Source organism: Mastacembelus armatus, chromosome 13, assembly GCF_900324485.2.
Source record: "Mastacembelus armatus chromosome 13, fMasArm1.2, whole genome shotgun sequence".
In the NCBI taxonomy this organism is placed as follows: Eukaryota; Metazoa; Chordata; class Actinopteri; order Synbranchiformes; family Mastacembelidae; genus Mastacembelus; species Mastacembelus armatus.
The window spans coordinates 22,903,330-22,925,151 of record NC_046645.1 but is presented as its reverse complement, the minus strand read 5'-3'; the positions used below and the strand labels follow the sequence as shown (position 1 = coordinate 22,925,151).

Below are 21,822 nucleotides of genomic sequence, written 5' to 3'. Positions count from 1 at the left end.
GAGGGGAAAAACTTGATGAGTCTGAGTGAGAATAAGCCGAAGTTACAGCCTCAGCCCCACATGAGAGTAAACGCAGACAGTGAGTGGGAGAGACAGTGTGGGAGGAAGAGAGGTAGAGAAAATCTGACTTGCTGGGAGGAGGGAAATTGCTGTGCTCTTGGGTGTATGGTGAATGAGCGTGGGTTTTGGAGGGATCCTGAGAAAGTTAAAACAAACACAAATGGAAGAGCACAGACATATATAAGCAACCAGAAAAAAAGACAGATGAAGGTCAGGAGGTATATGAGAGACATTCCGGGCCCATGAACAATGAAGCCTCAGAGTTAGTGGAGTAGGCAATACATTACATACACCTTCTTACTATTTACCATCCTGTAGCATGACAGACCACTGCATAGTGAGTGTTATGAACAGCACCTTTTAGTCTTTTACTCCACTTCTTTAACCATCATGTCTGATTTTGCCAGTAGTCATGGATGCTGAAATAGCAACTGAATCTTGTTTCCCCTTCTCTGTTCCACTCTGTCCAATAATACACTAATGAGAGCTTGACTTCAGGGGGTCTGTGGGGGGTCGCACTTATTTGAACCATATGTTTTTCCAGGGGGCAGGGCAAAAGACTTCAAGAAAAAAAAAAAATCATCCCCTTGAGCCCCATCTATCTTCTTATTTATTATTTACCTTACTAGTGCTTGGTCTAGATTTGGTTTATTGTTGTGCTGATTTTCTCTGAGTCATCTAGGAATTACATGGAATTGCTCACATTACACAAAGTCTCTGCTACATCCCAGGGGAACCTCCTGCTGATCAGTATGGCCATCAGCCAGTGTGGAAATCATCATCCTTAAATGACACATAACGTGTTCACTAAAGCTTTTAGCGGTACAGTGGACTTGGAAATTTTATGTAATTGGAAAAAAAACACATGATGCATACCTGCATAGCAGTCTGCTGCTGGTTTTACCTTTCCCCAATAAACCCTTTTCTGTTTTCCCCTGTGTTTCTTGGACTTGTAACCAGGGCGGAGACAAGTATAGAAAGCAATTGTGTTTATATTTTGTTGAGCGTCTGTTTACATTTCTTGTAGGACTGTTTTAAGTATGAAGTAAGGTTAATAACTTCAGTGCCTGCAATGAAAAGAGCTACAGTGGAAGTCCTGGTGAGCAGATATGACTGTATACAAATCTGAATTCAGATAAATAAAATAATTGTTTCTTCCTTAAAGTTGTTTCTATCTTCTCCATTTAAAAACAGAAAAGCAGCGACCAAAGGTCTTTAGTAAACTTCAAGTCATCTAAATATAAAAAATAATCCGACAGCCTGTGCTATATTGTCCTGGATTGTAATGGCTAAATACAAATTTTTCAGGTATTTATCCATAGTTTAGTAAAACAATGACTTTCACTCTGTTGACGGCTCTAAAACAGCAAAAACCTGTTTTGTTTCAATTCATAAAAATGTTTTGTCAATTAAAAATACATAGAAAAACTTTTACTATAAACATTTCGATCTTTTTTAGAAACTTTTCAAATAGGTAGTTTTAACTCATGCATTACCAGCTGAAACTACAACTCCACACTTCTGCGTACATCCACACACAGCCTGAATGGAACCAATTCATGTTGATGGAAATGTGAGGTAAGTTATGAGATGTTGTTTTTTTAATGGCACATACCCAGCGGCCCCCTCCTGATTGAGTGGCACCACAGCCTTGTTAAAGCAAATTTAGAAAATGACAGGCTAAACAGATAATTACAATAAATAAAAAGCAAAATTGCTATGGGAATTGAAAGCAGCCCAGATTCCTTAAAAATTAGATTAGGATGAAAAATGATCTTGCAGTATAAACCCAGCATTTGGCGTGAGAGTGGCCTTATTTGGTCATATTGTGGATATTATGACAATTAACCACTTTGTATTTCCTACTCTTTTTTCATTTTCCTTTAGTTTACACTGTCTCTGTGTCATCAGTCAGGATTTTCCCTTCAGCTATTCTCACACGTTCACCCTGATTCTCTCCACATACACCCCTCTCCCTGCACAGTTACTTCTGCCATTGTGCCCTCAATAATATGTTTTTTGTGTATGCTCCTTTCTGTCTCTTTTTCTCATTTTTAGCAGCATAAGTGTTTGATGTGTGTTGGGCACAAGAACAAGGGATCGGATACACACCCCAAACAGGAAATGAGAAATTCAAGCAAACAGACCCATGTCTGTGTGCCTCAGAGAGAAAGACAGAAACTCGCAGGGAGGAATGCAGATAGATAGAGCAGGGCAGGCAGTGGAGGATGTGAAATAGACACACCAAATCAAGGGGTAAATATTCAGGGTGAAAAGGTTGTTACACTCTATATGTGGGAAACAAGGAGTGTGAGGGGAGGAACTCACTGATATTTATAGACAGTGACCACCTCAGACACTGCTCTACATCGCCCTATGACATCAACCATCCTACTGAGCCACTAAAAGTGACAAAAACGTCCATTTAACTGTACGCATGATCTCACATAGTCACAGTTCACCTTCTGTGTGCTAATTTTGGTGGGGGATGCCAGCGACTCACCTGGAGTCAACAATATTTATTTGCTTATTTCAGCTGGAGGTAACACCAGCCCCGTGACAGGTTCTCCATCACACCCACATCACACAGTTGTACTAATGTGCTGAAAGGCAACCCTCTAACAGTTGAGCTCATAAAATAAGAAAGAGCCCTGGGAGCTTCTTTGAAAGCGACAGTGGCAGACGAGGAGCGCAGCGGTTTGACCCTGCGGCCCTTTCATCTGGCAACATGGTGGTTCTTTTCTCACTAGTTAACAGTAGAGAGAACATGTTGTGGCAGCTAGTTTATTTTACATCGCAGGCTGTGCTCCTACTGTTTATGAGCAATGAAGAATTGAGCACAGCACACATGGTCAAGCTTTCCCACAGAAAGGAACCGGCATCATAAGTGACTCAGGATGTCTGGGTGCACACACTCTGACCATTAGATGACTAGAGAACTTGAAAGGGAAGGCAGACTTCAATAAGGCTCTGCAAACAAGATGGAAAGAGATGGGTTGTTAGGAAAACCAACCCAGCCTCTTCTGACTGGATCTGAATTGTCTCAAGTGGCATGAATAGCTCTGAGATCTGATGTGGTGAGACAGCAATAACAAACAAGCAAAGCAGCAGACAGACAACCATGTTCAAGACAAACTCTAAATATCTTTCAGTATAACAGCATTACTTTCCCAGCCACTGCATAACAATGAGCGCACACAGACTAGAGCACAGATGCTTTGCACTAATGAGCCACTAAAACTTTGCCATGTCAATACCAGCTGCGAAGTACAAATACATACTCAGAAACCTAGTGCAGTGTCTGAAAATATCCAGTCACACATAGGATGTTGTGGGGGAGAGTTTCCTCTTCCTGTTGCTCTTACTGTTGGACTTTCCTGTCAGTTAGCATTAACTCCTGGCAAACCTTTGGGTGCCTTCCAGACTCATCCTTCAGTCTTTTTTTATCTCTGGGGAGTAAGATTCCTTACTGTAAAGTATTAGTTCACATCCTGTACACTTGGGTGGCCAGAGAGAGGAGGCAACGTCAGCATTAGGTGCTCTCTGAAGCAGACAGCCTCTTTGCACCTATTTGCAGTACAGAGACCAGCGGGCATATCTTAAACTAAATGAGGACCACGTTCATCGGCATAGTCACATGTGTTCATCAGGTGATGTGAACCCAAAATCAACCAGATACAATCTTCCAAACAGTCACTAGACCTTACTGGAATGCAGTAGACTTTATGACCCTCCGCTTTATCATCTGTGGTCAAAAAGCTGATCACTCTAAATTAATTTTCATCAAAGACTGCTCACATGCCACTAGGGAAAGTGTGTTGTGTGGGGAGCTTCCAGCTGTTCCAGTGTATTAGGTGTTAGCCTTTATGATTCAGAAGTGCCAGAGGGCCAGACTGTGGTACTGATGCTAAGATAGACTGACTTGAATTACTGCCCAGTTTTGAAGTCTGGGTTCTGTTATACCTGCCCAACACTATTCCATTTTCAGCAGTGTGTTTATCACATATATTCATATGTAGAGTGCATGTGTACATGTGAGCATGCATGCCAAGGCTGGTGCCAACTCTCGCGACAAGGTGTGGTGCTTTAAAATTAAGAAGTGAGGGGGTGTAGGGAGAAAGACATGGAAAATGCACAGAAACAGTGTCAGAAAGCATTTATTTAATTTACTGACGGTAAATGAAACACAAAGTCAAAATACTCTGTGACAGCTATAGATTTTGCAGTTATAATTGCAATTTGACCATCTATGGAAGTATTATGAGCAGAAATTAATTTACCTAGCAAAAGTAGAAGCAGCCATTGTAACATGTCATTATATGGTGTTATATCTAGTTTTAGGCTATTATTATCATTTTTACAGCATTTTTTATATGGCTGGCTATGGAGATCATTTACCTACCTAATGTTGTACATCTAGTTATATTCAGTTACATTTAGCACATTTAGTTATATAGATTACAAATGGTTGACTAACAATGACTATCTTGACATATGAAATGTAGCAGAGTAAAAGTTTAATGAGGTATCTTTAAAAGACACAACTAAAGCATAAGTATCTCAAAATTGCATGATACTTCAGAAGATGAAAGAGCCTATAAAATTAAATGACAAATCTATAAATAATTTGATAGCTTCAACATCAAATGGCTTACTTGGTTTAAAGCAATTTTCTCTCTTAGTACTCTGTCATATGGCAAAAGATCTATTGTATATGCCAATGTTCGTATAGGGATGACTTCATGTATATGTGTGAGCACGTATTTGTAAACTGCCCATCAGTGCAGGAGTTGTTTGAGTATGTTCTCGGGGGTGTACTGCGTGTGAGAGTGCATTAAATGGGAGGCAAAATGAGGAAGGATTGCATAAACAAAACACATAATTTCACTCTGCTGCCCGCTCCCAAAGTGCCTCGATCACAGGAAATGGGTGTAAAAGAATGATTCAGCTGCCTTTGACATCCACCACCCCCAACTCCCCAACACCCCCACGCTCTCCTTTAGAGCTGCTTTAATTAGAAAAGCAACTCGTCACAACACCCAGACTGTCCCTGTCAATCTTTGCCTTTAAAATGAACACATCTTAAGTTTGGTGATGACTCATTGCTTTCTCCTCCACCCGTCACTCTCATTCACTCTCCCTCTCTCTGTGTAATTCAGTTGGCCTAGATTACCCCTTCAGTGCAGTGATGTACAAAACAGCTGTCACACAGATGTATGCCATTATTATACCTGCTCAGGTGTCGCACATCTGCCTCATACTCACAACACACTAACTCATTTTGATAGTGTCATGCTGAAGTGATTATGTATTCACCAATGCTCAGTTGCTTAAAGATAACACAAACACACACACACACACACAGCACACAACAATCAACATGCTGCTTCAAAGGATGGCGTGTCATAAACAGTGAGACTGGGAAGGAGGAATGTGTTGTTCATTGGGGAATTCAAAGCCAGTAGGGAGAGGAAGGAGAGGTGGGGGTGTGCTGACCTAATGTCCCAGTGAGATGAAGCAATGAAGGTGAATGCTGCAGAGCCTTTCTCCCTGCTGTCATAACCCTTGTACACCCTCCAGTACAGCTTAAAGCCCCACTGACACAGTAGGCTGCCTATCACGGCAGACTAATCTAAAACAGACCCTTTACCAATCTACCCTGCAAAACCTAACACCTCCCTAACCTCCCATTTTTCAAGACAAAGAATCAGGTTACTTGTAAGACAATGTTTGTGTATGTGTGTGTCAAAGAACTGTGTGTATGATTTGTGACTTTAGTTGCACTTCTCTTAATTGGAGTCAGCAGCCTTAGCTGTACACACACACACACTGAGTGTGTGTGTGAAATTGTGTTGTTATTGTATAGCTATGTTTGACTTTTTACCTTAGGAATGAGGACACTTTGGCTCATCTACATTTTGTTACACACCTTTGATCAGCTGTTTGAGGCTGAAAATGTGGTGTTAGGTTAGCCACAGGTATATGTTGGGGTCAGGGTTAAGGTCAGGGTTAAGGTCAGGTTTGGTTCAGGGTTAGGATTAAGGTTATGGTTATAGTTAGGCATTTAGCTATGATGATTAATGCTAGGCTAGGGAATACATTATGCCAATGAAAGATTTTTCCATCAAGTGTTTGTGTGTGTGTGTTTGTAAGTCTCTCTGTGTGGGCAAATGAGTAATGAAGTGTGATTGAACTTTAGTCCCACTGGTCAGGGTCTCAGCCTGAGTTTAGACAAGCACACAGTATGTAGAATTATTATACTCTTTAAAAAAGAAACAGAGGATCAAACACTCTATGATCAATTTCAATAAAACAGGATTTCTCTCCACTGATCAATATATTTTTCACCTTAAAGGAAATGAAACTGGATCATATTTATTATTTTTGCTTAAAAGTCAACTAAAGATTGGTTGAACAGTTGCTAGTAAATTTTCTGATGACTGACCAATCAGTTTGACTGTTTCAGTTGTAATGTCAGCTGAAAGGGATCAGTCACAGTCACAACCCCAGTAAAAAAAAAAAAAAATCACCACACTCTTGAGTTCTATGAAGCCTTTTTGAAATGATTGTTCTGGTTTTACCAACCCTGTTTCCAACAGAATGTTGGCATTACTTACAATTTGCTGTAAATACCTCCTAAGGTGATAATATATCAGGACCAGCTTGTTTCAGATTGATTCTATTCCAAACAAATGATGATTATTTCAAACTGTTGTTGCTGTGCTAAAATCCTAAGGCTAGTGTAATATCAGATTAGCATTGTGTTTTAATTAGTGCAGAAAACCTGAGAAAGATACTCCAAACAAAAATAACAGTGGAAAGAAGCCTGTAATAAAACTGTTGAGTTACAGATGGGCTGTACAGTTACAGATGGTAATGTAATAGAGGCCAGCTAAGGGCTATTTATATAATTATGGGACCCTCAAACCTCAACTCCCTGTTCTCTTCCCTTCCCACCATCACCATTACCCACTGGGGTTCATTCTGTAAAGTTAGACTGTAAAATTAAACTGCTGCTTCTCCTCTGGTTCTAGATTGTCACTGCCTTTTCAGACCCCAGAGTCAGATCCTCTCCTCTGTTTATTATCCAGGGAGATAGTAGTTGTTTATAAGGGCAGATTTGTCCCTCTGCACCCAGGGACAGGGAGAGAGAGGAAGACTCTGAGAAGGAAGGAAATGGAGGGGCGGTACCATGAGAGGGGGCCAGTCCAGAGATGTAATTGGTACCTTTCCTTTTTTAGAAAATACTTCTTACTTACTGAAGTCCAGCAAATGAGTCATAGTGCAGCATGCTTTATAAGCACACTCAGACACTCTCACATGGTTTATCATGCTTTCCCTTTGTAGTTTTCACTTTGAAGAGGGTTTGCGTTTCTCCTTTGTCTTTGATCCTCCATCTATTAAGCTATGATGTTAGCTTCTGATTATGTGTATGACAAAGAAAACGGTGCAAAGGAAATGAAAGATCCCTGTTAGTGTGTATGTTGTTTTCCCCCAGTTATCTTTTTATTTTGTAGACAGTGGGGCTAAAATATTTCAGTTAAATGCCCAGCAGACAAAGGTGGGTGGTCTTTTATTCAGTCTCCCCCTCTCGTTTATTCACTCATCTACATCTGTTTTCTTCCCCCATCACTTACCTTGTTGTTTGGTTCAGGTGCTAGTTCCCAATGGCAAGGGAGTCTTCAAAAAGCTGGCACGGGTTAACAAAAAGATGAGAAAGGAAAAGAGAGGAAAGAATAATGGTGGGTGACTCACACTGTGATAACAATCTTTGCTTAAACTGCAGGTGTGAAATGAGAGAGATGGGGGTAAAGACAGGACAGGTGGAGAGGTGCATATTCAGCAGAGCTTTCTTCTCATACGCTTCTAAAAGCATCTCAGCGCTCAGTCTGTCTGTTGTGCGTCTAAACTAAACAGTGACACAAACATGTAAAAGTGACACACAAACGACCAAAGAAGATTGATTTAGACTAACTAATAGAGAGTCAAATGTAATTAAATAAAATAAACTTACACCACAAAGTAAACAACCTTAAACAAAACAAACACCCCAATTAAAATTCAGGAAGTAATAAAGGTGTATAGAATACAAGTCAGTGTTTCTTCAAATGCATGCACAATAAAATTGTTCAGTTTTAAAGTTAAATAATGACACAATGAAATTATAATAAAAAAATATATAAATAATGACACAATGAAATTATAGCAAAAAAATATAAATCACAAAACAATAACTGAGACTAGGAAGGCATGTTTGTTGATTTGTGTGCATTTGTGTGTGTATGCACACAGATTCAGCACCTGCACCAACAATGGCTTTGTGCAGCTGTGTGTTTGTGAAGCAGGGCTGAGCAGCAGCAGGACACCAGGGTGTGTTATTAAGGTCGCAGTCAGCTCTGTCTGAGTCCACCAGTCTGTGTTACCGCTTCACTTTTAATGACTAGTTGTGGCAAAAGATCAGTTAAGATATAATTGCAAATGTCATAGATGTTGGAATAAGTCAAAGCCCAAAATAGTTTTCCAGACCAGTGGTGTAGCAAATCAGCTTACATTTAGCATGATCGGTTTGGTTGTTCTGAACTTGTAAAAGTGCCACAGAGAGAAAATGTTTCAGGACAGCTCCACATAAAACAGAGCCTTTTATTTTTTTGCATATAAAAGAAGACAAAACACAGCACATGGATGCAGTTAAAGGGCCAGTTATGTCAAAATTGATTTATTCGCTCTGATGAAGTGCAACAAAACAACACTTGTCTGGTTACTCATGTAGTTGTGTAAACCGCACGTGGATTGCATTAGTGCTAGGGGAACACCTGCTTGACCTTGGAATGCATCCACCGTTAATCCTTTTCTTGTGTAACACTCATCCGTAGCACAGTGAATTCATGTGCCCCCTTTCACTCTTTTGATGGAATGTTTTCTGGGATGTGCTTCAATCTGTGGCACAACGTGTCAGCAGTTTGTTCCTGTCCCATAAAAACCGGAGGGCTCAAGAGCGAGCAGCTGCTGAGAAATGAACACTGAAGAACAAGCCTACTTGAGTTTGAGTTCCCCCTGGGACTGTTCCATTAACACTATGATTTATGAGCTGCTTTCATTGATACCCTTTGTTTGGTCATTACAGGGAAAGTAAAACAGCTGGAGGTGTTGGCATTTTTAGAAAACAAATTTTAATGACCTTGATTTAGCTTGTTTCACTTTGATAATAATCCTATCTTCCTGGAGGAAAAAAGCTTATAACATTCCGATTACATTACTTCTTCCAAGATAACACAGTACATATTGTGCCTCGGAACCATTAAAAATCAAGACCTGGCAACAGATCTGTCTGAATGATATTGAGAGGTGAGACAAAAGGGGATTCAATTATGTTGATCCTGTTTCATTTTACTTTGTTTATCTGCCTTTGAAGGACACTTTCCAAACAAGCGCTCACTGGAAGAAAATTCCTGTGTTTTCCAGAGAAACCCTGGGTAACGCAACCAGCATTAGAACAAGATAGCACAGATCACTGTCACCTTATTAGCGGTACCAGCATCCCCCACACCACCCACTAGCACAAAGCTTATGTAAGGATTTGACGTTGATGTGCTTGAGCTGTGGTTGTGTGTCAGTGGGTTCAGTGTTTTCATGTGCATGTGTACAGTATGTGTGTTTAATTTTCCATGTAGTCACTGCCCTTAAGTCTGGGACTTACCAACGGGTCTGGACCTGCTCTCCTCATTCCCAATTCAGCCTCATGAGCTGCCAGTAATCCCTTGAGTACCGAGGAGGAGGGGTGGGGCTGACAGAGTGGGGGAGGATGGGGTGCACGGAGATAGTAAAAAATGTTGGTATGGCGTGCATCCCTTCAGGTAAAGGCAGTGCCAAAAACGGGGCTGCGTGTCCGGGAATTCTGATGTTGGCTTAACATCAGCAAATCCCAGCAGGACTTGCTGCTCTTCTTCAGTCAGTTGTCCAGAGTAAACAGGTATCCAGCGGTTGCCCAGAAATAGACCACACACACCTGGCATACACCACGTTTTTCCACTGGTTGATCTTTTTCCTGACACTGGACAGTCATTGCTAAACTGGTTTTATAGACGCTGCTGAAAACAGTATCGCGTGTGCGTGCTGGGAGAGGTAAATCCCCGTCAACAAAGGATTGCATGAGAGACAGTAAAGGAGTAAAGAGACACCTTATACTAAAAAATATCAGAAGTAAAATATGTGTGGATGTGGGTGCCCCGTACATCAGATGTTGTAGTTACCAACCACTGGTTAAAAAACACGCCTAAAACCAACATGATGTAAAACATTTCATTCATGTTTCAGTTTGTGCTCATTTCGTAAAAATGTCCTGCCCCTTACCGTAATTAAAACAAACACATACACATGCATGCACTGACAAGTGCAAAACACACACCTACGTAGTGCAGCACTTTGACAAGTGGAAACAGCACATATGGTTCTATTTTCCTCACAAAAGCTTCAACTCTGAGGTGATAATTTAACATCAATGTTTATTTCAAATTTTTAAAATATCTACAAATACAAATTTCAAAGGGTAAGTGCACTATAAAAATACGGCAGACTGAAAATATGTGTTGGTTTAAGCCTTAGAACAAATCCTAACAGTTAATTCATGACTGCACTTCAGATGCAAGAAAAAAGAAATGTCCTCAAATAAAAGGCAGTAAATTGTCCCTTCTGCAATTAAAAAACAGCAAATGTGTGTGTGTGGCTCATCCCTGAAGTGAACAGCACAATCACACTCCCTGACCCTCAGCATCTGAACACACCAAACCTGCTGTAAATCCCAACAGGGCGAAAAATACGGTGCCATTTCTCTTACAACCTGATTATTAGTCATGCCTTTGACAATGCGGGAGGGCTCAAAAGGACACAATGACATTCAATTATGAAAACACACATAGTGACAAAAAAGCATGGTAAAAATCATGTAGGTTGAAAAAACAAAGCAAGTAAAACTGATGGACGGTTCCTGTGAAATGGTGGGTGGCTCCAGCCTCTCAGTCAGAGGGAGTTTCCCCAGGTTGGACTGTCCCTGCGGTTGTCTGCTGTCCTTTACAGTGCAGCTTCCATCAAAAACACCTGCAGCATTATCTTCCAGGAAAACCCCAACAACCATAGCTCCATACCTGGGATCCAGCACCTTTAACTACGATCTCTTTGGAGGATGACGTAGCAAACAGTAATGTTCCAGACAATCATCTGTGCTCATCCATTATAAAATCATTTTGGTCCTCATGTCCTTTTTCCAACTTTTCTGTTTATAGCAAATAATCTCAACCCTTTCCCATGTCAAACTGGGACAGTTTTACCTGTGTGTAACTGCTTTTGAAATCTGTCCATCCAACAAATAAATTAATTCATTTCAAGACATATTTTTAGCACTGCACGCAAAAAGTGTATCAACATAAAAAATAGGATTTATAGTATCTATATAAAGAAGTCCATGGTTTGATAGGCTTTCAACACAATAATGACAGGGCTTGCAGGAGGCAAGCTTGACCACAAGGGTTCTGGTGACTTTAAATATTTTGTTCCCTTTGTCTACATTATTCTCATCCTCTCTGTCACATGTTCCTCTCTGTGGTCTCAAACTATTTCTTCCATCAGTTCCTTCCATCAGTGTATATGTTTGAGGCAAGGCAGAGCAGTAGGTTGTATTTTTAGCTGCACTTGCAGGACTTCACAATCATATTGGACAGCTGCTCCACCTGGAAGTGAAAATCAGCAGTGATGGGATCAATCATTTGTAAGTGCTCCTTTTAAATAAAATGTTCTGTAAACACTTAACCTCAGAATAAAGGTTACTAGGCTGCAGAATACATACTTTGTGTTGCCGGCCCAAGTAGTAGAGGATTGGCAGTGGCTCCAGTACCTGGGGAACACAGCAGGGCTGGGCAGAGGCTCCTGGGTTGTGATGCTTATACAGTGCCAAAATCTGTAAACCATTTATATAAAGGAAATACAAAAAACAAATAGCATAGATCAGACTCTCGTCACTGACATGACATGTGCCTTAACACAGATATGAGATACATTGCAAAGGGTTTTGAGTGCTTTTTGTTAAAATCAAGATAATAGCCACAAAATGTTGAACATCTGTATATTTAATGTATTTATTTTTTATTTAAAGGTGCAGTCAGTTGTTTTAGTAATTGATGTTTTAGAGGCTATTCCGATATGGAAAAAAAACTAAAATATAAAATATTGTGAATTATTAATTTAATCATATTTTCAGATTTACATTTCTGCCAAAGTCTTAGTTATGTGTACATTATGTCTTTATAAAACATTATAATTCATCCAGAGGAGGACATAGAAAAGTCTACCAAATTTCATTGTAGTCCAGCCAAGAATTGTTGCAATGCACCAAAATGGTTGGCTGACTGACTGACATCCCTATTGCCATGGTGCTAAAATATCAGTTTTGCTATCAGTCAGTAAAAATGCTATATTATTTGAATTATGTCTAATTTTCTGATGACTCCATTAACTGTTTAAAGTGAAAATTGTGAGAAATTGACAGTTACACCTTTCCGTTGGTCCAAATGTTTGGCATTTTTTTCTAAAATAATTCAGATGAGTAATCTGTTACCTGAATTATTAATCTTCTGTTGACCAACTAAATGATTATTATTTTACCAATAACTTAAAATCTACTGGGGCCTTTAACAAGACCTGACTTCATACTTGTTCAACACTATAGTGCTTCAGTAAGTTGGGAGAAGGCTTGTGGTCTGAGCTGCCAAACCACTATACATTATTCAACCACATGACCAGATATTACTGATATTACTTCAGAGCACAGTGAGTGTTTCACAATACCTGGGAATATTTGTTTTCAGCATTCCAGATGTAGGTGCAGGCCCCCATGCAATAGTTGGCAAGGTAGCCTGTCGGCTTATGTATCCACTTCCAGCCGAGATCTTTCCTAAAGTCGATGTACAAGCTCCGCACACAGCAGCTTTCTGTTTGACTGCGTACGAGAAAAAAGAGGAAGAAGATCTTTTGTCAAATGAAGTGTGTGATCAGATGTTGTGGCGTTTTTAAAGCACAGCTACTGAAGAAGGCACTTTTCTAAAAGCAGATACCTTATGTCATGTCACCTTATGTTATGTTATGTTTGTGTATGAATGCAAACCATTTAAACATGCTGTACAACTCCAGTCCATTTACTATCCCACTATTAAAATTACTTAATGTGGACAAACAAGAATAGTGGAAATAATGGAAACATTTTTCAACCTGTCACTTTGTATAAGTACACCAGGATAATGTGACGTGTAGGAATGCTTACGCTGTACATGTTTCCTTTGCTTCTGTGGAGCGTTTCCTGCGTGAGGTGAGGTGGCTGCTGACGTTTTGAGGGATGGACATGGTCAGGATGTAAGGTGGCTGCTGCGTCATCAGCTGTAACAGTCTCGTGTCACCCCGGCCACCCGCAATGCCAGAGATAGAAAAACTGAAGCCACTCTCACCTCTGTTCTGACTCTCACATTCACAAAACAGCCGAAGTTGGAAACCTTGCTCATCCTCTGCTAAGACAAAAATGTACAGCATAACTGGTTGGTTATTTTATCTTTGGTCACCAGGAAATTGCCTGAGATTGCACGTGGACTGAAGTAAACAGATGGACAGAGGTCATAGATCAGCAGATAAACTGAAGTGTTTATTTACTGGAACTTACCGGCCCCTTTGAGCCAGTTCTGCAGGGTCTCAGTGACATCAAAGGTCAACCACTTGTCTTTCCATTGGTTAGTGATGAAGCGGGATGCAAGGTAACGGGCCGAGCTCCCAAGACCCTGGTACAGTTCCACCCGTTGCTCAGACGCTATTGCCGGTTGCTTGATGAGCATTCGGAGCTCTGCACTGGTCAGCAGATGGTAATCTCCCACACTGTCCCGTATCTCAGAAATGTTGAAGGACATTTTGATGTTTTTAGTGTTCTTGGTCTCTGTGTCGTTTTTCCCTGCATGATTTGAAAAGGGGCAGTTACTTATTTGAAGAGTTTATATAATTATTTTCAACAAGCAAGGTGCAAATGCATCTTTATGAGACAAATGGAAACCAGAAATAATCCATATGCTATGATGCTAGACCAAACTTGGAGATAAAGAAAGACAGTTAGAATGTGAATTACTTTATCTTTTTCTGTGTTTTCAAAAGCTATCTATGGTTTAGTCTTTTAGAATTGTTGTTAAAATCCGTTGAAAAACATTGCCACTGAGCTCTGTTGAAGGAAACTACATTTGTTATTCTATTCTTCATTTTTCTTTGGGTTCCTAAACAAAAACCAATATTACAGAAGAGGAGTAGTACTGAAAGATGTTGGTGTTAGATAAATCCCTTTTGTGGTCATCAAAAAGTGGTATACTTGTGATCACAGAGCTGTGGTGTGTTTCTGATAGGTGGCAGACCACAATTGTGCCCCATACATCCACCCACCCATCCATCCATTATCTATACCCACTTATTCTTTAACCAGGGTCACAGGGATCTGCTGGAGCCTATCCCAGCTCTCTCTGGGTGAAAGGCAGGGGTCCACCCTGGACAGGTCCCCAGTCCATCACAGGGCCACATAGAGACAAACAACCTCACACACTCACACTCACTCCTATGGGCAATTTAGAGTCACCAATCAACCTGACATACATGTTTTTGGACTGTGGGAGGAAACCAGAGTACCTGGAGAAAACCCACACAAGCACAGGGAGAACATGCAAACTCCACACAGAAAGGCCCCTGATGGGTTTCAGACCAGGAACCTTCTTGTTGTGAGGCAACAGTGCTAACCACTGCCCAGCGTGCCTCCATACAGTAAATACTTTATTGAAAACTCTCTTGTCAGTGGAAAATGTGATATTAAATTGCAAGCATGGCACGAATGCCACAGTGACATAGATTAGTGCTCTAGGGGATAAATTAATGGTCACCAGAGTCAGATAATCAGGTCCATACATTTACAAGATTGGATTCTTTATACATGTACAGTTATGAACCTTTTTTTGCATTGCATTTACATATTTACACACTGTACTTTCAGCACTGCAGTTTGCTGTACATTGTAGTAGAGAGACGATGACAGCTCTGTTTTTCATGAAAGTTCTTTCAAAGTAATTTTTCATAATTGTGTACACATATTAATAAAACTAAATAGCCAAGTTCAGTGTTACTCAATAATCATAACTGCAGCCAAACATTCATCTATTCCAGCTGCTGTAAAGTTGACCATAGAGAGTGTTTTGTTTTCTTACATTATTGCTGCCCACATTTGCAACTTTTATTCTTGAGCCTGCCCATATCATGACAGCAGGAACATTCCCCCTGCATAGCCAGATAGAAAACAGAGCCAAGATACTGAAGGCTTTAGCACCATAAATCTACCAGTGTTAAGTTACAGAGGATTAAATCAGATGGAGAAATGCAAAGATAAGTGAGGGGAGTTCAAACACCATGTAGAAAACAGACTGAGAGGAGGTGTAGGAGAGTGGGTCATAACAGGATAATGCAAAAAAACAGTGAAGAATGCACTCATAAGAGTATAACTCACTGTTGTGAGGGGTGGGTGAGTGTGAGTGGGGGCGCAGAGAAATTGGAGATGTGTAAGAGTGGAGCCTGGGGTCTGGCCTAGCCCCAAACTACTGTGCCTCAGCCTGCCAAAGCTGGGATTCTCTGCTCTCAAGTCCGGGAATTACTCTTTGACAGCCGTTACAGCCCAGCCTTGCATACTTGTGCTGCTGTACCGAGATCCTCCATGTTACGGCTGCTTGTGTATCATTTACCACTATCACCATCTGTGTTGTTGCTTAGGTAGTGTTTCACCCCTTGTATCGAAGCCAAAATGAAACTGAAAAGCACTGGTGTAGAGTGTAAAGGGAAATGAGATGACATTTTACTGGCCCCACCCAGAGCAGAGCCAATGTTTGATTGTAAGTGCATGAATGGAAAGACAAAGTGTCACGACTGTAGGCAGCGTGTGGAGAGGAGTCAACTGGCAATGATGTACCAAGCAACACCAAGCATGGAAAGTCATGGTCTCCAGATAGCTTAAATAAACTAAGATAAATGTGTTAAGGTTTAGAGAAGTGTTTACGAAACAGGAAATTAAGTCACTTCCCCTAAGGAGCATATTGGCTCCAGTACCATAATTACGTTGAAGCTTTATCCTAACTTCTACTTTACAATTAACACAGCTTGTATTGTCTGTGGCAGATTATCACTGAACTGTTGATTTGATCAAAAATATAACACTTAGAGGAAGCAATGTGTACATTTTCTCTGAATGCTTGGTTGAAATAAGGCCTGGCTCTTCTAGAGAGGGGTAAAGATAGCACCCTAGCCTGCACACTAACATGGGTGTGGGGGGATTTGAGTGTTGAATCAGGGCCTCTCTGCAGGTAAGCCAGGGACAGCTGTTGTGACAGGTAAGGAGAGAGCTCTGTAATTACCAGATGGAGGAAGCAGATTCCAGCAACAGGCTAAATACCTGCCTCCTTGATATGCTCGACTCCACCTTTCCACATCCCCCTCATCAATGTCTTTGCCCAACTCAGCCTATTTTATACGCTGTCTCTGCTCGGTTGCTTCGCCTCTCTATTGCAGCGTGGTACCAACTTAATTTACTGATAAATGTAATAATTACTCCTGAGCAGTGGACTCATTTCACTCCTGAATGCCACACAGTGACTGGTTTCCAAATGAAAAAGAGTTCCTTCAGTAAATGAGCTGAATTACGTAGGTACCAATACCATGTTAATGGAGCTGAATTTGTGTGTGGGCTTTAAGGGAGGGATGGGGCTGCTAGCTGGCTGATGGAATTTAGTCTAATCCACCACACTATTACCATGATGGAGACTATTAGTTTCCAAAATGCTCCACACACAAATATGCATCCCCTTTGGCTGTTTTGGGGTATCAGGAAAGTGTGAGTTGTGCAATAAAAACAACCACAAACTGAAATGATGACTAGGATTGTTAATAAATATTAAACAACTTGCTATCCAGTGGGATCCTATTTAATTGCTTTGTTCAAACACAGTACTCTGTCTTTTACTTCCCACAAAAGACGAAAAGCTGAGTTGTCTCCCACACCCATTTATGTCTGTGTTTTTTAAAAATGTAATAATTGCAAAACAGTTCTTGCTAGGTCTCCACATGTACTGTACACTCTAACACTTGGCATTCACCCTTTCCCAGCGTGGAGCATGACTCTGTTTTAAGAAGCTGCACTTTGGGTTCAGACAGTGGACGGGTGTTCTCGGGCATTCCACAGAGGTAGGAAACACATGCTCCCCATGGGCACTGCTTGCACCGGACCTGAGTCACTCAAGATCTCAGTGGCCATCAGCCTGCTTTCCTTCCTGCCAAGCTGCCCTGTCACAAACACACTGCAAACACACTGATAATAAGCTCAGGAAACCCAGCAGAGAGAGGAGCGAGAGGAAAGGACAGAAAGACAGAGAGAGAAAGGTGATTCAGTGTAGAGAGACAGAGGGATAAAACTGAAAATGCTTACGGAGAAAGAGATGCCATAGAGAACAAGTGATAAGCAGGGGAGAACCCAGTGCTCTAGTTACAGGAAACCCCCAACCCTTAAGGGGACAGAGAGAGAGGGACAAAATAGAAAATGAAAAAATAAATAAATAAATAAATAATGAATTGAGGGTGAAAGAGTGCAAATCATGGCTTCTCTCGTCTCATTTTCCCATTTTGTTCTTTGGTTTTCATCCCAGCAGAACAAAATCATGCCTCTCCTTTTGTAAGCTCCTTTGTTCTCCCTTTGCTCTGCGCACTCCTGATCATGGTCCATCCACTCAAGTCTTCCTTTTGAAGTGGTGGATAAAAGAGGGATAGTGTGGATGCCTGACTGATAGGGCGAGGAGTAGAGGCATGTAGAGAACAATGGAGCAAAGATACAAACCAAAAAATTGTTTATCGTGATAGTTTGGCAGTCATTATGCAATTATAGCCAAAAACCATTTGGTTGAGCAAACAGCAAAAGCAGGTTAGCCAAACAAACAGCGCTAATAAAGCTGTAAAAATGCTTTGCACACCATGAAAGCAACACAGAACATTAGACCAGATGCAACTCACAGTGTTGCTAACGTAGAACGCCTGTGATCTCTGAACTCTTACGCTGCCTGAAGATATTGGGTGGAGATCAGAAGGGGTACACATGTTGAGAGAATTTATGGATGAGATTGAAATTGACAACAGCCATCAGGCAAATGCTGATTAATATGGGCTGTAGCCGCTAAGTCCATCTAGCCTAGCAACCGCTTTAAGGGTGTTGAAATGTGGTGGACCGTGAAACGCAAAATATTACTTTTACACAATTGCCGAGCCCTTCCTTGTTTTTATTTTATACATTTACATATAGGATTATGTAGTAGTTCATGTTCAAAGAACACCTGTTGATTTTTTTTTTTTTTGCCATTAGCAACTATTAGTGTATTAGGGATGAAGAATGAAATGTTGTTTTTGTGTGTGTGTGTGTGTGTGTGTGTGTGTGTGTCTTGAGCAGTGTACCACTTGTAAATGTCAAAGCGTAAATCACAATCACATTATAACCCATGGTGTTGGATTTAAAGCCATCAGCCGGTGTGACTTATCTGCTACTCACTGGTCATGTTGAACTTGTGCAGCACCTTGGCGAAGTACTCTTCCTCATCCTGTTCTATAGAGATGCGTTTCTCATCTTCCGTCTGCTGCTCCTTCAGCAGCTCCTCAGTGCTGTTGTAGAGCGACAGCAGAGGGGCCGGGATCTCCTGCTCGTCTCCAGTCTGATCTGGCTCGGGCTCTTTTGGCAAGCGCAGTTTGCTGAGGATCTGGCTCCTAATGGCCTCGATGCGCTTTTTCTTCACCATCTCCAGGTCCACCGTCTTACATGTAGACATACCACTTACACTACCGACTGTGTACACAGCCATGAGCATCAACAACACCAGCTTCATGGTGCCAACCTGACTGTTTGCAACCACTTGTCCACTTTGGTTCTCAGTAAAACCTCTCTCACTTTTTCTTTCACTGCCTGCCTCCAACCAGGGATGCTTAGGGAAGAGTGAATCACTCGGTGGAAAGGTGTGACTGACGCAAGGTGTTTACACACTACAGAACAGTTAAAACAGTGTGGAGAGTCCTGAAAGTTCAACACTACTGGTGCCACCTCTGTTAGGTACTGCTGTGAAAACCACCTAACACAACTCTTCTTTGCATAGAAGCAGGTGGAGAAAGTCCCAGTGGGCAGACAGAGCCAACGTCTGACTCAGCCACACAGGTAACACAGTGATGTCCCAGATACTGAGTAGAGCTGTCAAATGCTCCGTGAACACATTAAAACATGCACACAGACAGCTGCCCCAACACTCTGAAGACCTCCACAGCACCCATCAGTCAGAAACAATATACCAACTCTCTGCTTCTGTAGACACAGCTTGTTACTGATCGGTGTTTAAGCCAGCAATGTTAAAGTGAAGCCTGTCTTATACAACTCTGAGTGTTGGCTCAGTGCTGTGTAGCTCACTAGGCAGTCTCTCTTTACATGTCCACAGGGACCAGCCAAGCAAATGTGCAGGGAGCTTTGCAGCACTCAGCAAAATGAAGCGTGGTGCTTGGCAAAGCCCTGTTTAATTACTTATGACCAACTATTGACTTTTCTGCTGACACTGCTTCATTCAGCGCTATTCTGTACGTGGATATATTGTCTGTAACGTCAAATACGTCCTCTTTAAATGCCCCTAAGAAAAAGAAAGTAATGATAGGTTCTGCATTCAAAGTTTAAAAACTGCCTTCCTTTTTCAGTTTTTGAAGTTTGATCAGATGACCTCTGGCTTCCTTCACACTCCAGATAAAACTCTCAGGGGCTTTCAGTCAGCCCAGAGCTAATCAACTACACAGTTTCACTTGCTTATTCTACACCAGTCACAAACCGACACAGTCATTAAGAAGTAGACCTGAAGAAAAACATCTGTCAAACTTGTATCACTCTGGGCTCTGACTAGCCTACTTCTTTTAGCAACAACAGCACGTGATTTGTGTACAGCTGCAGTTCACCAGAAATTCACGTCTTCATTCTCAGTCACAAAAGATGACACTCGGAGCCTGTCACGAAAGCAGGCCGATCAAGCAGGGATGCTGTTAGAAGACAATACACCGCAAACACCGTCCTCCTGTAAGGAAACTCTACGTTTCACACACCTTCTCTTTAAATGAACGCACCATCCGGGCACAGCAGCAGCAAGATTGTCCCTTTGAGCTCACCCTGTTTGGAAATCGGAAAGCAGTCTCGCCTGTGTCTTCTGTTCCCTCTACCCATCCATCGGTATCAACTCGATCATACCCTCTACAGCTCCTTCACACCTTCCCTTCTGACTCTGCTCCCCCGCCTCTATTTAACTCTCCGCGCTCCTGCCTTTCTCCTTGTGCGCTCCCTGGCTCCTGGCGCTTGTCAGAGCTTGCTGGTGACAAAGTGATTTGTGAGCGCTGTGTTTCTCTTCTCTTGCACTCCCTCGCTCTGCCTCTGTTCTCTCTAACGCTTTTTTTTCTCTTTGGTTCCTGTTAGTCGTCTAATAGAGCGAGGAGCTCTCCGCCCAGGAAATGAGGGTAACGGCCGCAGTGTAAAACATCTGCTGCACTGCCTGACTTCTGTCCACATCAGGAAGCCAGGAGCTGATCGAGCTCACTGGCTGATTTCACAGGCAGCGCTCTCACACTCTCTGGCCTGTCGTCTTGCCTTACATGGCACTAATGTCTCGTCAGCTGACCGCCACATTTACCTGGTGGCTGTGAAGGTGAACGCTTGCCAGGCCAAAGAACTGGGACAAGCCGGTCTAAAAGTAGATCAGTGAATTTCAAGGGATGGTGGTCCAGCAGGGCTGGACCGTGTGGTGCGCTGACCTAGTCTGGGTGCTTTTTAGAGGTTGGGTTGTGTATTTTCAGAAGGAAGGGTAGACTAAAACAAACCGGTGATGGTTTCAATCATCTCTGTCTAACAGATGATTCAACAGGGAAGTAAAGATAGTAAATTACCATTGTGCAGTCTTTGGTCTAGGGACTTTTTTTGCCGTCCAAGGGCGTCTGTTGTTTTCAATTCGCTGGGATAGTAATGGAGAACAGGCTATTCATAGTGACATTTAACATAAGGAAACACAGCGCAAAAATCCCCTGAAATACCAGCTATGATAATAACCAATGAACACACAAACACTATAAATTATGGGCTGTTTGTCCCACAGTGCCAACTGCTCTCTAGCTCTGGTTACCATTCATGATGAGAATAAAATGACGGTGGTAACAGTAACTTGTCCTGTTGAACGCGTCTGTATAGCTTTGATGGGTGTGCACTGCCGCCTGATGGCCAAAGGTGGTATGTCATTAATACAACGCTGAGGTCGCATCTCAGAAGCAGTTTTCTGGTGCACATTTGTATTTTTCCTATTTTTCCTACATGCACACTGCATATGCGTGACTGACAGTTATCTATCTGGTCAAATCTAAAATAAGCATCATTACCTAGTTTACTTTTTAAAAAAAGCTCTGAACACAACAACCCCACAACCACCATGTCTTTCCAGTCTGCCCATGGGGCATTTCATACCCTTGACCACAAAGCCTTGGTGCCAGCACCCCATGGTGTCGGTGTGTCTCATGTTGTGCTTTCCCATCATTCACTGTGAAGTCCTAAATGAGAGCAGAGCATCCCATAGCACTGTGACAAGCCCCACTGTCTCTGAGCCAGCTGAGCCAATGCTG

At 41.8% G+C, this 21,822-nt stretch overlaps 1 protein-coding gene across 2 annotated transcripts; it reads right to left on the bottom strand.

The window, feature by feature from the left end:
* Positions 1 to 10,542: 10,542 nt before the first annotated feature.
* tgfb1a (transforming growth factor, beta 1a) lies at positions 10,543 to 20,774 on the bottom strand. Of its 2 annotated transcripts, none has more exons than XM_026320179.2 (6): positions 18,695 to 20,774; positions 13,760 to 14,041; positions 13,370 to 13,610; positions 12,898 to 13,048; positions 11,900 to 12,010; positions 10,543 to 11,783 (listed from the first exon to the last, which is right to left on the bottom strand). In XM_026320179.2, exons 1-6 carry the CDS (start codon positions 19,023 to 19,025, stop codon positions 11,736 to 11,738), a joined length of 1,164 nt encoding a protein of 387 aa, XP_026175964.1. In that variant the 5' UTR covers positions 19,026 to 20,774; the 3' UTR covers positions 10,543 to 11,735. The 2 variants fall into 2 exon arrangements, with proteins under 2 accessions (XP_026175964.1, XP_026175971.1); XM_026320186.2 differs by having other exon boundaries at positions 13,370 to 13,607; positions 18,695 to 20,771.
* Between the last annotated feature and the right edge of the window lie 1,048 nt (positions 20,775 to 21,822).

Excerpts from the sequence above, each read along its gene's own strand:
- tgfb1a (XM_026320179.2), bottom strand. The coding sequence starts at position 19,025 with ATGAAGCTGGTGTTGTTGATGCTCATGGCTGTGTACACAGTCGGTAGT. Across the intron at positions 14,042-18,694 it reads GCACAAGTTCAACATGACCA|GGAAAAACGACACAGAGACC; the intron begins GTGAGTAGCAGA and ends CAAATCATGCAG. Across the intron at positions 12,011-12,897 it reads CTGAAAACAAATATTCCCAG|ATTTTGGCACTGTATAAGCA; the intron begins GTATTGTGAAAC and ends AATGGTTTACAG.